General features: G+C 50.4%; 2 protein-coding genes across 13 annotated transcripts in view; both read left to right on the top strand.

The window, feature by feature from the left end:
- rbfox3a (RNA binding fox-1 homolog 3a) overlaps positions 1-7,642 on the top strand; it is a 261,145-nt gene extending 253,503 nt beyond the window's left edge. For 11 of the 12 annotated variants that reach the window (XM_029836495.1, XM_029836498.1, XM_029836494.1 and 8 more), the window contains one exon: positions 642-765. In XM_029836495.1, the coding sequence (XP_029692355.1) occupies positions 642-686 (45 nt within the window). In that variant the 3' untranslated portion in view covers positions 687-765. Of the gene's footprint in view, positions 1-641; positions 766-5,347 lie in introns of those variants that run through there. The other variant, XM_029836491.1, reaches the window with a different exon arrangement.
- An 8,215-nt stretch (positions 7,643-15,857) lies between these two features.
- Positions 15,858-17,020, top strand: part of grin2ca (glutamate receptor, ionotropic, N-methyl D-aspartate 2Ca) — a 28,961-nt gene continuing 27,798 nt past the window's right edge. Inside the window, exon 1 of the mRNA XM_029836926.1 lies at positions 15,858-16,718. The gene's annotated coding sequence lies outside the window, so the exon portion shown is untranslated. The remainder of the gene's footprint in view (positions 16,719-17,020) is intronic.

The following is a 17,020-nucleotide window of genomic DNA, read 5'->3' as shown; positions in this document are numbered from 1 at the left end:
TTCCTTTGCTTATTTCCAGTTTGCAGAAACGTCTCACGCTGATGAAAAGTTTTGTAGCAGCAAGAGGGCGCTGCTTGAGATTAGCTAAACATTAGCTTTTGAAGACATTCGGTAGCCTTTGGAGGTCCTAATTGCAACAGCGCAGCGTGAGGAAGTGTGTGTGCAGGCGTGTGTGTGCAGGCGTGTGTGTGTGTGTGTGTGCAGGCGTGTGTGTGTGCGTGTGTGTGTGTGTGTGGCAGATATCTGAAGGCTGATCTCCTGTGGTGGTGCACACACCTCCGCCAGACTTGAAAAGGATCCGATTCCATCTCTCTGAACTCATTCTGAGTCTCTGATATTGTTACGGCCTCATAAAGGAAAAAGGTTTAATGTGATAAATCAAAGAACGTAGATCAAAGCGGTCCCCGATTAAAGAACGTAGATCAAAGCAGCTCGGTGTTTCCATGATTGTTTTATGAGAATTATGATCTTTGGATAAAAGTTCCGGGCTCCCGCGCACACGCTCCCAATTATCGACTTAAATCTTGTGGACGTGCGTCCGGATCCGGACGGGAAACGGAAGGAAAATTGTGGGAAAAGAGAAAGCGACTAAAGCTGTCACCTGAATACTGATTGGTACTTTTTCATCTTTGATGTTGCAGGCTAGCCTATACAGAGGAGGGTACAGTCGCTTCACTCCCTACTAAAAGAGAAAAGACAGAGACATTACGCCCAACAAACAAACAAACAAACCCATAAATCTTTAAAAAGACACTGGCACCCCCCCCCCCCCCCCCCCCCCCCATGCTGCCCCCCCCACCCACCCCCACCCCCCTCTGATATTTCTACGAGCGAGTTGATGTCATCATTGGTCTGCTCTTGTTTTCTCTTCATGTTTGTGCTTTTGGTTCTTTTGGACATCCTCTGACTGCTGTTTCCGGTGCTGTGTCACCACAACGACGTGATGTTGAGCCTCCTGCAGCACGCATGACGCATGCAGAGGTGTGTGTGGGCGCCGCCGCCGTCGCCTGACCAAGAACGCACCCGGGCACCTGCGGCGCCGCCCCGCCGCTCAAACACGCAGGCGGGATCAGGCTGATCCGCCGGGCGCTCGCACCGCCTGGGTTCGTTCTTGGATCAGAGACGGCGCCGCTCCGATGGCTTCTGTTCTCCTCTGAGCGGCGGCGTCCTCCTGCCGCGCGACTGTGGTGTGACAGCATGCAGACTAAAGAGGGATTCACGCCGCGCTCACCTTCATCTGCAGCGGGTTTCGGGGGGGGAGTGGCGACGGCGAACCAGGAAACGCGACGCGGCGCCACTTTTCTACCATTTTAGGACCAAAAACCAGAGCAACAGACGTAAAATATCCCAAAACAGGGGGAAAAAAGTGCAACACAGCTGGTGAAAACAAGAAAATACTTCATTTCGTTGATACAGTAATAAGCATTAACTCAGACATTATAAGGCTGTAATTACTGTTAACTAGCGCTTGTTCATGAGTCCTTTAATGATCTTTATTTTTGGGTTTTGTGTCCTTTGAAGAGGACTGAACATAAATCAGTGGCTTCGTTAACCTGAGCAGCACCAGGAGCCAGAAGCTAACGTCTGGTTCCTTCACGCTGATTAGCTTCTGTAGCTCCTCCATCAACAATTCCCAGCGGCTCTTCCGAAATATTCCGCTTTTCCCGTCAGTAAGAACAAACGGCGAGGACTTTCCGCCGCGCGTGTTTCCCTAAAGTGTGATTGCTGAACGCAAATAGTTGCTGATGGAGGTAATTTGCATTAGACACGGTTGCACATCCTCACTAATTCACCGTGGCAGATAAACTGTACTCAAGGTGCACCGGAACACATCCGCGGCACCGCGGCGGCTGCTCGTCTCCACGCACACACACACACACACACACACACACACACCTCGCTCTCTCGCTCTCTCTCTCTCTCTAGCATTGCACAAGATATTTAACCTCAGGATCAAAACTGAAACACACTCCGACGCCGCCTCAGCAGCTTCATTTCAAACACAACCAGCAGGTTCGTCCGACGTGGCTTATCGACGCGTTTCATCTCGTTAGCGTCCCGTTAGCGATCGCGACTGTATCAAATCTATGTATGGACGTTACGCAGCGTCGCGACTGTATAGACGCGTAGCTGCAGCGCCCCTAGCGTTAGCCGCGGCGACGGACAGCGGTTGCGTTTGACTTTCCGTGTACTGTAGCTCGTGCTAGCTGTCAAGACTTCGGTGCAGCTATGGAAACACAACTCAGAGCTCTTCAAGTTATTTATGCTCACAAGGAAAACTTGGTTTTCCTGGTTCTGATTTTTTTTTTTCCCAACACTTTTGAAGATGTAATATTTATGGAAGTATCATATGCAGCTAGTTATGTTTAGTCAAGATGTAAAATGCTATAAAGTAATGTATAAAATAAGAGAGAGGAATTAGCAGATTATCTCAGAGTCCAAGGAAATCTCACCCTGGGCTAATGAGCGTTCTTCCTAATGAGAATCGCATTTTATACGAGTCAGAAAACAGACTTTGAGGATTATTTTTTAATGGAAGAACTGGTCTGGTCTAACTCTGCGGCGCCAGTTCAACAATGCTAGCTACAGAATGATATAGATTTCTCTTTTTTCCGATACGAATGTGTGCGCCTACGTGCTATTCCCATTTATGCATTAGAATGTGAGCGCTAGTTGATGTACGTGAGGCCAGAAGTGCTGAAAGAGTGGATGCACTTTGCTAACGACGTGTAGTTTGCAGCGAGCTAACATTTTGACTTGACTCAAGTGTTCCTGTAATAACGCTGCCAAAGCAAAACAGGAAGTTTATCTTAACTCCATTACGAAGCCCGTTTTAACGTTAGCATCCAATTCTCATCCGCTTGGGGGTTTATTCCTTCAACCAATCAGACATAACTCACCTACTTTATCAACCACGTTAAATTTGATCGAACATACAAGCGCGTCACGTTATTCCACCCCCGCGGTACCACATGAATTCGTCTAAAAACTGGAACCCTCGGCCCTCCCGAGCGTTCCCGGGCTAATTAGCTTCCTTGATTCCATTTTCGGGTTTTATCCGATTGTTTTGGGATCGCCGCTGATTTGGCTCCTGAATAATTCAAAGTTGTCGTCCCAGCGTCGGTAATGACAATTTGTTTTAAATAATTGCGCATTAGCGCGCCGCGACGGCGGCCTCTGTTCGTTTCCATCAGGACTTGTCAGGTCCTCGTTAACCTCTTAATTACGTCTCCCAATAATTAATGGAGACATTAACGAATCAAAATAATTGAATTTGCAGGTCCTCGCGTGGCGTCAGCGACAGTCGCGTGATTACAGGAACAAATCTGAGTCAGTTTGCACGCGTTTTGTCTCGAGTTTACAAGAAAAAAGAGCCAGTTTATCAAGGCTTACGCGTCATATCGCGCCGTTGTGCACGTATGACACGTTTCCACGGTTACACAAAGCTGTTTTAAAAGAGAAACTTTAATATTTTTATCTTTATTTAGCTTTTCGCTGTATTCCGTAACCAGCAGGACACGCGACCAGACCTCTAGTTATGTGCGTATTTCTCTGTACGTTTACGTAAAAACGGGCTTTAGCGTTTTTTAGCGTCATCCTTTAGCCGTTATAAGCTGGCAGCAACATTTATTCACCCACCCAAAAGATTTGTACAATAAAGAGACGAGCAAAAAAAAGAGTGGCAAATGTAAATACATCTAAATGTATAGACGCACATGATATGGCCGTTCTAGCCTCAGTCAATGTTTTCTATGTGTTCCTATATGAAGTGAGGTTTTCTGTGTATTTTCAGTCCGGTTGTTCTTGAACTGTCTGTAATTTCTATCATGAGAGTTTGTGTCTGACGGGTGTAAAGTTTTCTTTGATCTTTATTTCTCAACTTTACTGTTCTGACCTGTTTTGCTTCATTCATGGATCCTTTCTGCTGTCGTTCGTGGTAAATAAGTATTTCAAGTGTCAGAATAAAGACTTCTAAGATCCTGTCTGTATTCACAAATGGATGCTGTTGATTTATATTCCACCTTTTTTTTTTAATCAGATGTGTGATTTGGTTTGTTTGATGTTGTTGTTTGGGCGGGAAAGTAAAAGGTGACTTTGATGTTCCACCTTTAGCAACAGAAGTTCCTCAGCTTGCTACTCACTCAGTGTGAGTGCTAAAGTTGTTCAAAGTGCTAGAAAGCTAATTTGCTACTTGAGTAAAGTTGCTAGCTGAGCCAACCGTAAAATTTCCGAACCCCATGGACTCGCTGAGAGGGACAGACGGGCCACGCTAACCGTGCTAGCGCCCCGTTTGTCCACCATTTTCCCGCCTTTTTTTCCCAGTGAAGGGCCGTTGCTTGTTTTAGCGCCTGCGACCCCGGCGAGCATCAGCAGAGGTGCTGCTGGGTCAGAGCGCCGCTGCGCTCGCCACATTCGGAGGCGTGTTCAAAAAGCTCGCCGTTATTCCGGCCCGCAGCAGGAAACTAACAACCTGAGCTGCATCCATCACGTCTGTGGCTGAATCATTTAGTCAGGGAGCGCTCTCCCCCCCCCCCCCACCCCCCCTTTCAAGCTCTGATGGCGAGTCCCCGGCGAGGGCGCAGTAAAGCAGCGGCGTGGTAGCGATGCCCGGGCCAGCTCCTCCTCGTGGAGATGTAAAGCGAGCCGCGCTGGATGCTGATTGAGCACGCCACTCGTCTGCCTCATCGGATTAGAAGTAGGGGGAGGGGGCGGGGCCAGGCGCGGTGGGAGGGGGGGCACTACAAAGGCATTTCTAAATGAAAGCCTCGTCTCCTTTCATTTCCGCCTTTATTTTATGTCATTCCGGAGCTGGAGGAGATCATTCGGAATTAGCCAGCATCTGTGGTGACGGGGGTCCTGGGACGCTCGCCGCGTCCTCCAAGGCCCCACCCCCCCTCCGCTGTCTCCTTCCGGCCCCGTTGCAGCAAGACAGCCAAAGCGCCGCCTCTGCTGCCGTGATTACGGGACGCTCTGATCTTTGCTCCGGCTCTGGCAGGCGCCGCGCCCGCCGCTTTCAAGCCGCATTACAGGAAGCCGACGAAGAGCCGACGACGCCGTTTGTCACTGCGCCCAAAGTTCGGTGCTCAAGTTTCAAGCGTGAACCTTTAGTAACGTTTTACCCTCCTGCTGGAGTTGTGGCGTGTTTGTGCTGTTTTTGGGTTCCGTTCGTTAGATTCTGCATTAAAGGCAGAAAATTCCGGTTTTTCTCTCCAGATTCCGACGGTTCCTGTTTTCACGTGTTTCCTTTTTGTTTCATTTGACGGTGGTTTTTGTGTGTTCTGTCTCTTTTTCATGCTAATCTTCAGCTTATTCACGGCTCTTCCTGCTTCTCTCCCCCTGTTTCCAGTAAATACAAAAAGAAGAGCTGTACTCAATATTGATGGACATCACAGATGAAAACAGCGAAGAGAGAGGAGAACTAGCTTTAAGAAAATAACACAAGAAGAAGATGAGAAGGATCCCTCTACTGAGGCTGGCGAGGGAAGATGGGAGGCGTACAAAGTGGCGGCGCGGCGGCGTCGATACGGTGTCGCTACAAACTTGACAGACGGAGCGAGTCAGTTTCCACCAGGGACCAGGGGAAAAAAGACAGAGAGAGAGAGAAAAGTGTCCCGTTATTATAAAACATTTTATTTTTCTATACTTTTGTGATTTCCAACAGTAAAAACAGAACAAACCAACGTGTGTATAAAGCGGTATATATGTACAAATCTGTTTTTATGTTTTTTGGTAAGGAGATGAACAGCTGGGCCCTTGATGCTGATTCTGTGGTATGCATGAAGGAGGAGGGAGGACCGCCCCTTGCCCCGCCCCCGCCCCGCCCCCTCCTCTATGGCACACCGCTCTGTCGCCGGATCAACGAAAAAGGGAAAAAAGAGCTCAGCGTCCAGGCGGACACACTTTCTACGCTGTACTTCCTGTGGGCGGAGTCAAGGGCCAGCCTCTCTGGCCTCGCAGCTCCGCCCTCTTCCTTCCTTCCTTCCTTCCGTCCTTCCTTGCTCACTTCCTTTTCTAGGCTGGCGATGTCACTCCTTCCTCCTTGTTGCGGTGTCACTGACCGGCAGCGCCTACTGTTAGCAGCGTCCCCCGTGGATACTGTCGTGATGTCACTTTCTCCTGGCAGCACCATCGGGCATCCCCGCCCCCCCAGTGGGCGGCGTCACTGGTTTACAGCGTTGGGGGGTGGGGGGGGGGGACGGTGAGGCGGTCCACAGCCTCCCCGCTCTGCCCCTCTCCACGCCCCCCTCTCCACGCCCCTGCGGAGGTCAGGACTGAGGACTAGCTAACCTGCCAGACTCCGGGCCCACCTACGGGACCACGCAGGTGCGTCCCGCCCCCGCGGACGCACGCCTCCGCGTGGACGTCCGTGCGACAGATCGAATTAGAACTGGATGATCTCATCGCGCCGCGTCGGCCGGTGCAAAACCAAAAAGCCGAGGCGACCAGACTCCGAACCTTCCAGAGAAACGGTGGCGCCCGGCGTCCGCGGCGACGAGGAACGAGGGCTAAACGTTTCCTTTCCTGTACCCCCCCAATATTTAGTTGTCTGTTGATTTCTGGTTTTACTTTTCGCAGCACTGAAAACTTTTATCGTAAAAAAGAGAGAGAAAAAAAAAAGCGACTTCTGACGGAGTCGGAAAGTCTTTATATCAGGAGCGTCGCTGTAAACGTGTTGAAACGAGAATGTCGGTTCGGTTCTTTGAATGTACATTAATGTCTAGGCTGTCCAATAAGTATGTACCTTTTTTTCTGTATATAAATATATATACATATCTATTCTATGGGCTGTGGTGATGTCAGGGAGTAGGGGGGGGGGCAGGAACGCCTCTGACCCCCGGACATAGATATCGGACCCCTCCCACCCCCCCACTACTTATGTCCCTGATATTTACTGTAACATGTGATCATGTGTTATATGATTGAACGTGTGATGGTGATCGTGTGAACTCACCTTTCCTTGGCCCCGCCCCCACACAAACACACACTTTGCAACCAGGCACACACACAGACAAGAGTTACACGCCACGCCCACGCAAACCCCCCCCCTCATCGAATCATCGCCACGCTTCAGGAAAAGAACGGGAACGTTTGTTGGGAACGTTTTGCTAATTAGCGGGAAGGCGATGTCGGCGCGGGACGTTTACGAATATTGATTTTTTTTTTCTTTTCTTACGTGAACCAAAGTTTGATTTGAACGGGCGGGCTCGGCGCTCTTTGATCACAAGGCGGCGCGTCTCCGTGGTGACTGCGGAGCGCCGGGATGCGCGTTGACGTGACCCAGATTTCAGGAAGAGCCTGGCTGCGTTAGCGTGTTGTGACGAGGCCCAGCGGCCTCCGCCGCCGCCGCCGCCCGGGTTCTCAGGCTGACCCCGGTGGGTGGGCGTGTTCTTGCATACGGGAAGCACCCTGCTGGCCCCGAGGGGACAGACTCCGGGGGCCAGCAGGTTCGGGTGAAGCACAAGTTTGAGAGTTCAGGGTGTTTACTGGTGGAGTCGGGGTGTGAAGCGTCGGGAGGGCTCCGGTTGGTTCGGCTTCCTGTACAGACCTACAATGTGTACTGTTAATATCCTGTACAGAAACTCACCTCACACTTCTGGATTAACTTCATCTTCTTTCAGGTTTAAAAAAAAAAAAAAAGAAACACTTGTTCTGAATCAGGGCTCCGACTCGCGCGACCTCCGATCATCCGTAGAAGCTTCTCACCTCTCCAGAGTATCCATGGCGACTAACTGTTGTGAAGTCTAACTGGGGTGAAGTCATTTGTTCTCCCACGCCGCCTCCATACGCAGGCTTTTCTATAGCTTTGGTTTCCGAGCGTCACCTGACGACTCGGGAGCAGGTTGGAGTTTTACTTTGGCGGGAACTTCCTGTTCGGCAGAGCTGCTCTGGCGGCTTTATTTTTAGTCTCTTATTAGCGCCAAGGTTTGGTCACATGGTCCGAAATGCTCCACTGAATGATCTATGCACTTTGCAACAAAACAAATATGATGTCACATGTGATCGTTTTTTTCGGAAGACGTTTTTTTCTTTGTTCTAGCTAGCTAGCAGTTGGTGAAATCTTGGGCAATAAGGCTGGTGCTATTCTTCTTGTCTGTAGCTGGTCGGTTGATGGAGAATTAGCTTTTTTAAAGTAGTTTTATTGTGATCTTATTGGCCTCGTCGTACGTCGGTGTTGTGAAAGTTTTACTTTCCTTTTGCAAGTCGGAATCATATTTTATCTTAATCAACCTAAGATTGCCCGATGCTAAGAGCAACAAGCCGCTTCCGAGTTGTAGTGTGTCGTAATGATTTTTAAGACGTGTTAACGCGCTACTGACATTAACATTTCTATCGTTTTGTATTTAACGTGAGACGACTGACGGCTAAGCTAGTCAGATTTAGCCCCAAGGTCGCTACTGGCTGCAAACCTCGCCGTCCGTCCAAGATGGCGGCTCCTTTCATCCTCTGATAGTTTAGCGCAATGCTCAGTGGTGACGTCCTTGTTTTTGTCGGTACGTTGCTGCCACTTAACGCTCGATGTTTTAGCTTTGCTAATTATCTGTTTTTAGGGCAGATTTAAAAGTACCCGGTTCAAATTGCACCTAAGATTTTATTGGCTGAGAAGTTCCACCACGATATGCAACGTGTCTGGCGTCTTTTCCTTTCCTGGTTTTGCTACTTCTGCGAGGTCTTTTGTCGGGCTTGTCTTCCACGTTAGCAGCCATACTAGCATCCGTGGTCAGGTATGGAGTGCGACGGTCCAGAGGAGCTCTGCCTGAACCAAACGTCCGTCTCTCACCTTCAGCCTGCTCCTCAGCGGTGGGACGGACCGGGGGGGGGGGCTTGAAGAGCCTCCCTATCTGCCCCCCCCCCAGATGCCTTTAGTATATGGAACTGGTCCTGAGCACAACTGCTTGAGCAGGACACCCCAGCCCCCACCTCTTCCCACCATTTAGCCTTCTAGTATGTGAGTCGACTCCCCTTTTGTATTCCTGGTGTTCTGTACATACTGCCCCCCCCCCCCCACCCCTCCCCCGGCTGTCATTTAAAGGGGGAAAAAAATATATATATAAAACAAAAAAATCCTTTGACTCCCCCAAAATCTTGTATTTTGTTCTAATAATGACAAAATTTATTTATAAGGATTTTTTAAAAATCTATCTCTTTCTCCTTTTTGTAAATGTTCCAGTTAAATAAAGTTTAAAAATGTTAAAAAATGAAATGGATATATTGAAAAGTTAAAATGTCTCTAGACGTCCCCCCTCCTCTGGCTCTGTACTCTGAACTTTGTGTTTTTGTTTCTCCTCTTTCTGTATGCTTCTCTTTACGTGCTTCAGATGAAGAGTTCTATTTATTATGACATTAACGTTATTATTATTATGACTAATTATTAATATTATCATCAACCTCATCATCATCATTATTATCATTAATAAACTTGTCTACTTCAGCTTCGCTGTCTCATTCTCTTTCTCTGGCAGCTGTTGAGCTGCTGCGTCCCAGTAAAACTGCTGCATCCCAGCGATGCTGCTGCGTCCCAGCGATGCTGCTGCGTCCCAGTGATGCTGCTGTGTCCCAGTGATACTGCTGCGTCCCAGTAAAACTGCTGCATCCCAGCGATGCTGCTGCGTCCCAGCGATGCTGCTGCGTCCCAGTGATGCTGCTGTGTCCCAGTGATACTGCTGCGTCCCAGTAAAACTGCTGCATCCCAGTAATGCTGCTGCGTCCCAGGGATGCTACTGAATCACAGCGACGCCGCTGTGTCCTCGTCATGCTGCTGTGTTCCAGCGATGCTGCTGAATCACAGCGACGCTGCTGCGTCCCAGCGATGCTGCTGAATCACAGCGACGCCGCTGTGTCCTCGTCATGCTGCTGTGTTCCAGCGATGCTGCTGAATCACAGCGACGCCGCTGTGTCCTCGTCATGCTGCTGTGTTCCAGCGATACTCCATCACTGCTGAACCTGGGCAGCAGGGCTGGGGGGTAGATGAGGAGCGAGGACGCCATTTACCTGCCGGGAGCGAAGGCAAACTCCATCCACACGCCTGAAAGAGCGCAGCGGTCCAATGTAAATACTTGAGAAGCTGCTCCGTCACTGTTGACTCTGGTTAATCCGCTGAGCTCCGGCAAACAACAGAAGATGGAATTTTTTGTCTCGGCTCCTAAAAAAAATCAGAAAACACCACAAAACCAACACTGTGGTCCCTGAACACATGCTGCGCTGGGCTGGACAGTCCACCAGAGTTCTGAAGGGAATCCAAACCGCTCAGAACCTCTCGGAACGTCTCAACATTCCCATAAATCCGAGGACATTCCCTGAACCCCAGTGGTGTCTCAGGCCGGCTGGGGGGCTGCAGTGCAGGTCTGAACCGAAGCCACAGTGTCCCACACATGACTGGTTCCAGCTGGGAGCTGGACCAGTGCAGAAGGACCCCCCCTCCCCATCAGACACCCCCTGATCCAGAGTCCCACAAAGCTCCACCTCCATAGGTGCACTCAGGTGTTGCCCCTGATGTCTGAGTCGCTACATTGAACCACGACCAGTAAAAGGAGCCACAGAGTCGCAGTAGCGCTCTGGGAGGGGGGGCGGGGGGGGACCTCAGAATCCTTCAGTCGTTAGAAACATCCTTGTAATGAGAAAACAACGAATTTCTTCAGACGTGAGACTAAAACCGGCTTTGATCTGTAGGTTTTGATCTTTTTCTAACTGGAACGTGTTTGATCTTCAGGCGCGGGGGCGCGATGCCGTTAATGTCCACAGGGTGGCGGTGTTCAGCTGCCTCCTGCCAGTCCATCAGGCTTGATTGAGGTCAAAGCAGCATCCACGGAACCCCCCCCCCCATCCCAGGCTTTGGATCGGAGCCAGACTGAGAGACCCCGTATATCCGGTGGGGGTGGGGGCGGAGGGGGGGCCACAGCCCAGATGTTTCCAGCTGAATCGGACCCTCTTCTTCATTGTATCACTATTATTCTTCTGAGCTTCTTCCTGAATCTCTGAGCTTCTGTCAGGAAGCAGGAGAGAATTCCAAATTCTTCTTCAAGTTCCCATTTACGATTGGCCAGTTTGTCCTCTCAAATGTTTCATTCATCTTCTGACACGTGTACGTACGTGCACGACACGTGTGATCAGGCTCATCTGTTGCTAGAATCACTTTGACATTTTGGCGAAATTTTGTTGTTTACATTTATGTTGTGTTTAAAGTCTTTGCTGAAATCCGAAAAAGAACTTACAATAACATCATTAATAATAATAGTTCAACTACAAATAATTGGGATTAATCTGTTTTAAGTCTCTGTTGTGCTTTGAGTGTATTAACCAGAGTGTAATAAAATATTAAAAATTAACATATTTAATAACCTCTGTGGGGTCAAAGATAGCTCGAGCCCATAATTTACGTTGGCCAATCAGCTGAGGTTGGTTCAACATTATGACCTTTACGACGACCTCCATGATTGACCCTCGGAGGTGAGGGCCCTGGAGCACCCCCTGCTGTCTGGCTCGGGACATTACAGCCCAACCAGAACCTGGACAGAAGGTTGGAATCTGGTCAGTTGTTCATAATTCAAGCTTAGCTTTTTGAGTTACAACGGAATAACCGTCTTTATCTTTAAACATCCTCTGTAATTTGATGGCATCGGTGAAGGAGCCGAACGCTCCCAGACTCTGGGATAACGCAGCTCTTCCTCATTCGGGTGTTTTTTCCTCGCAGTGTTGAATCTGCTGAGATGGAGGCCGCAGCAGGTTCCTCGTCTGCTGCTTCAGACGGAGAATCCATCAGTTTGGCACTCCACCATCTGCTGCTAACTCTGCAGCATCGCCACCATCTGCGGCAGGTCTTCGTCATCTTCATCGCTCCGAGAAGTTTTACTTGAGTATCACAACAATTAGCGAGTGAATTTAAATGAAGAAAGCTGCTGTGACAGTTTAACACCCGTGACTCCGGGTAATTGCTGTAATTACAGACCATCTCCACAAGAGGGAGACAAACGCCTGGAAAAGAGAGGAAGACCAGCACACGCTGCGGTCACGCGCGTCGGTAAAGTCACCTCAGGTCCTTTAAATAAACAGGTTTGAACTGAATCTAAAATCATGTCAAGGCATAAACTGCATTAGAAGCTTTACAGCTTCTGTTTTTATCATTTATATCTGAATTTCCTCCGATCCTTCAACCTATTAGACAAAATGCAGACGAACCCTGAAATTTGCCAACTTATAGGCAACAACAAAAGTGCTGCTGTCGACAGAAGCCGAGCTCCAGATGCACTTCGTGGAATTAGGTGAGCACATGGACGATCCCGGAGATCCTGGAGGGAGGAAGAGCAGAAAATGGAGCTGACAGGAGGGAGAGCGGACATCTGTTCGGAGGTGATGCCTCTTTACACATTTTCTGCTTAACGGAGAAGTTTAGGCGGTTTGCAGCCAGGTGGACAACTTTGTTGCTGAATGTGGATCCACTTTACTTGAGGGGAAGAGATTAATCACCAGTTCAGGGATAACCTGTCATCTTCCTGTTGAAGCACTGACGGCAACGATCAGATCAATAATCAGCATCGGTAACCGGAGTCTGACGCGTCGGCACGTTGAGGAGGGACGGACCATGGCGTCTCTGTCTCTGCTGCCTGGACCCGCAGGACTGGGGACCACCGCTGGCGTCCGTCTGCACGCCTGATTTAAACGGCGCCTCGACAGCGACGCGCCTCTGGAGACGAGGGCAGGAGAGGTCGCCGCGCCAGGAAGCCGTCGCTCGGAGACGATCCTGGTTTCTCCACCGGCGTTTAGCGGCCCGGCTCACGAGGAGGCGGTGGAAATGAGCCGCTCATGAGGTCAGACACCACAGACGTGCAGGTGGAGGCGCCGCATGAAACCGGTGGAGGACGGCCAAATCATTTGGGTGGTGTCACTCATCTCTTTACGGGCCTTTAGGGGGCGCTGACAGGTGGCGAGGACACACTCCTCAGTCACAGCGTGCGTGTGATGGTGCTAAAAAGTGCCGCTCACCTGCAGAGTCCTGTTCCCTCGGAGCGCCGAGCCAAGATTCAACACTTCCTGTCGGCTTCCAGACGGGTTTCTTCTTCTGGGGTGGATTCATGCCTGAGCTCTGGACCAGATCAGAGCAACGTTCTCAAGCTCAGACTGACCGTTCCGTGGTTCTTAACCTGCTGAGGAGGCGGCGCTACGGCTCATGCTAACGCTAACCGTGTGTCTTTGAAGACAGACAGACGTGGTTTCACATCAGCTTTGGGAGGAAACAGACAAACGTGTGTTGTTGTTGATGTGCAGTCGTTGACATCATCCATCAGGCGGCGGGTCACCAGTTCCCAGAGTCCACAGATGTTGGACGACATGACGGTTCAGCTTCAGGCTGCTGGACGGAGACACCAGACAGCTTCAGGACAGACGGGGGCCTCGCTCTCTGCGGCAGGTTGTCACAGCGGCTGAGCTTCACCCCACTGTTATTTTTATGACGGAAGGAAAACTTCACTCAGCTCAACTTAAAACTTCAAAGCTTTCAGGCATGAAAGTCTTGTAGCGTGTTTGATTTGGCTATTTTCTCTTCACTCGGGCTTCATTTTTCTACACATAAGACATATTTCTGTTCAAAAGCTGAACGAAAAAATCTTAAGAGACACGTTGGATGAAGCTACGTGTGTAGTTCATCAAGTAAAATGAGACATTTGATGTGTGTTGTATGCTAGTTTGGAGCTAAATGCTAATATATGCTAGCAGTCATAGGAAGATGTTTTGAAAGACAATAAAAGTGACATTGCAGATAATAAAAATGTGATTTTGTGTGTGTGTGTGTGTGTGTGTGTGTGTGCAGTCACAGAGCCAGACCAGAGAGTCTTGGAGAGAGCTGGACCACATCCTGTAAGCCGAGCCGCTCCGGCGCCACACTCGTGGACGGTGGAGGTGAATTCAGCCTCCCTTCCAGGACCGCCACAGACAGGTTCGTCTGTTTTCCGCATCGTTTTGCTGCGTCTGTGTCACAGAACGTCTCCTGAAAATAGCCCAACAGAGGACACGTGTGGAAATGCCAGAACTTTGAGCCACAGCGGCGGTCAGGTGATTCTTTTGGGTCAGATGTGCCCTCCTGCCATATTGCCCAGTGAAGCGGGAAGGCCGACCACAAAGAGAGAGCATATGCCGGCTCTTCCTTCTGCTCCCGGACCCGACATGTGTTACTTCCTCCTCGCTCGGCCCACCTGCGCCGCCGAGCCTTTTAGCCGCACAACCTGCTGCAGCGGGAGGAGGATGAGACGTCAGGGTCGGGTCAGAGCGCAGTCCTGCAGATGAACTCCGGATGAATCAGGTTTTCCTCATCGTTCAGAGGATCAGATCGTCTGGACATTCAGGTCGGGGCACCGCAGGGTTCACCGCTCGCACCCTTTCTCTTCATCTCACATTCGATGACGTTTCATTTCCTGGAAATGTTTTTGCAGTGTGAAAACAGGGAAACAGGTTCCCAAGTCTGAAGGTGGAGCCGCTGCTGATCACAAGCTCGGCTTTATGGACGTTTATCACAGTCCAGCCATCGATCGGGGGGGAGGGAGAGACCCTGCCCCCCCCGCCCCCCCACCGGCCCCAGAGAAACAAACATGGCTGTGCAGCTCATCAGACCCTGCTGAGGTTCTCCTGCCTGAGATGAGATGGAAGGTTCCCTTTCTCAACAGGTTCAGGGGAGGAAAATGAAGATTAATGGCTCCGTTTTCAATCGTCTCTCTGAGGTCGACACTTTGCAGCCTGGCGGCGGAATTTATGCAAATGTGACCTGGAAGTGCAGAAAGGAGGCTCCAAAATGACTTTTGTGCTTCTTGACAGCTGGAGAGTAAAAGGCTGAATTTTAAAGTGGGGAAGGAACTACCTAAAAAGGAGGCAGAGTTCAGATCATTCCGGGGCGCTTCTCCTGTTCCACCTCTAGAGGGGGATGACAGGCTCGCAGGTGCGGCTTTGGGTCACCTGCGGAGACCCCGCGGAGCTTCTAATGATGCCTTTAAACACCCTGAAGCCTCCAGAGAAACCAGGAGGTTCTGTTCTCTGCTCAAGTCCTGAGGTTAAGACTCCTCTTCATTGTCTTCTTCTTGGTCTTCTTTGGTCCTTTGAATTGATCAAAGCCAGGATGATTTTCCAGGATGAATTCAAGCAGCGCGGAAGATGTTGAGGACAATGTACGACATCAGAAGCTAATACGGTAGTTTTGTTAGCTAGCAACTCTGCAGCTACATAAACATGCTAACTTGTAGCAGACAAGTGGAATCAAATATGAACTTTATGCTCACTCACTTCCTTGAGGAAGTGGAATTCTTGCAGTTTGCATTCTCGCCACCAGATGCCACCAGCATTTACATCTGGACATGGAAGTGTTGCTGTTTCCAGGAGACAGAATGTTCTATGTTTTAATCTTGGAGAACTTTAGTAAACTGCTGCTTTTAATCTCAACGGTCTCAGCTGTCCAGGAAGTGCGCCCTCTAGAGGACAAGCTGCCTGATTGACTGTCATTCCCGTCCTCACAACAGTGTTTGATCCATGTGAATAATGTCTATTTCTTCACGCAGACCCTCACAGATACGTCAGGTCGTAGCCGAAACACCAAAGATGGGAGATGGGGAGAAAAAGAGGAGCGCTCACTCTGATTGTCCCAGAGAACATTTGAAGGACAAACCTGTTGATGTGAGCTGCAGCGTCCAGACACGGAGCCGAGCGACGGATGACGGAAACGAGAGAAAGAATGAGGGACTGGGAACGCTGGGGAGGGACGGGGCGTCGTACTGGGGCGAAGAGAGACTGGAGAGTGCCGAGAGTTGTTTGGTGGCCGAAGCTCCGACGGCAGAGGGAGGGAAATAAACAGGATGGGTGGAGGGAGGGAACGAGAGTGAAGGGAGGGAGAAGGAGAGGATAAATCCTTACTACATAATGATTAGAGCTCACAAGCCCTCACGGTGACATGGAGTGTCGGAGCCAGGATTAGAGCTGGCCAGTGAAACCAGAGAGACCAGGGGGGGTCAGGTGTACCCAGGACCAGGAGCTACCTGAGGAGCAGAAGAGACGAGGAGGGGAGGCTGACTTTCATCTGCCCACCCGCGGCTCCCATCTGTCACCGGCCGCTGGCGTCCTCGTCCCGGGCAGCCGCATCACGTCTCCAGTCCGGTTCTCTCTTATTTTGATGGAGTGGCCGCGAGAGGAGGGCGAGAATGGCGAGCAGGGTCACCCTGCACAAAGTGTGATGGATGGGACGCGCCGTGCCGACGGGGGGCTCAGCCGCACGGGCAAAGACACCCAGAAGAGCGGGCGCTGAGGAATGTTTCCGGGCAGTCGGAGCTTTTTCAAAGTCTCGTTTTAGAGGCGAGACGGGAATTATCGTCCCCGGAGGCGAAGAGCGGGAAAAGCAAGCGTTTTCCCCGCTCGCACTCGTTCACAGGTAACTTTCATCCCGACCCAGAACAGTCAGGCAGCAGCGGCGCCCGTTTCTCCTCCATCTCCCTCCATCATCTCCGTCCTCCTAGCGAGTGATCATGTGACCTTCTGCCAAAGTGCTGGCGAGCATGCCGCCGTCGCAGCGGGTCCCACTGTTGCTGCCACTGAAATAGACTCTAACAAGTGCAGGGAGAGGAAGAGGACGAGGGGAGGGAGAGGAAGAGGAAGAGGGGCCGAAGGGAGCCGATAGGAGCACTCCAAAGGATAACAGGAGGACGGAGGATGAGTGGTGGCCAGCCAAGTCTGGATTTAGCTCACCGACACAGGTAAGAGCGCCGACGCATCTGTTGACTAAAGAATCATCTCAAGCTTTGGCTCTTGAAAATGTTCCTCCTCTCAATCGTTGGGTTGTTTCGTGATTCTGGGGACAGAAGATGTTCCGCAGGACCGTCAGAACCTGACGGATCTTCATGCGTTTGCAGACGGGAAATTTAGAAAAACACCTGTTTTTCCTCGCTGAAGATGCAACGACAAAATCTGCTTTGTGCTCTTCAGGCTGAGTGGGACGCTTCTGTCCGGGGTTAAAAAGTTTGTCTTCAGGGGTGTCGTAGTTTTGAAGCAGCACCTT

This window comes from Takifugu rubripes, chromosome 5, assembly GCF_901000725.2.
Source record: "Takifugu rubripes chromosome 5, fTakRub1.2, whole genome shotgun sequence".
NCBI lineage: Eukaryota > Metazoa > Chordata > Actinopteri > Tetraodontiformes > Tetraodontidae > Takifugu > Takifugu rubripes.
The sequence above is the reverse complement of the archived record's forward strand: the minus strand, read 5'-3'. Positions and strand labels throughout refer to the sequence as shown.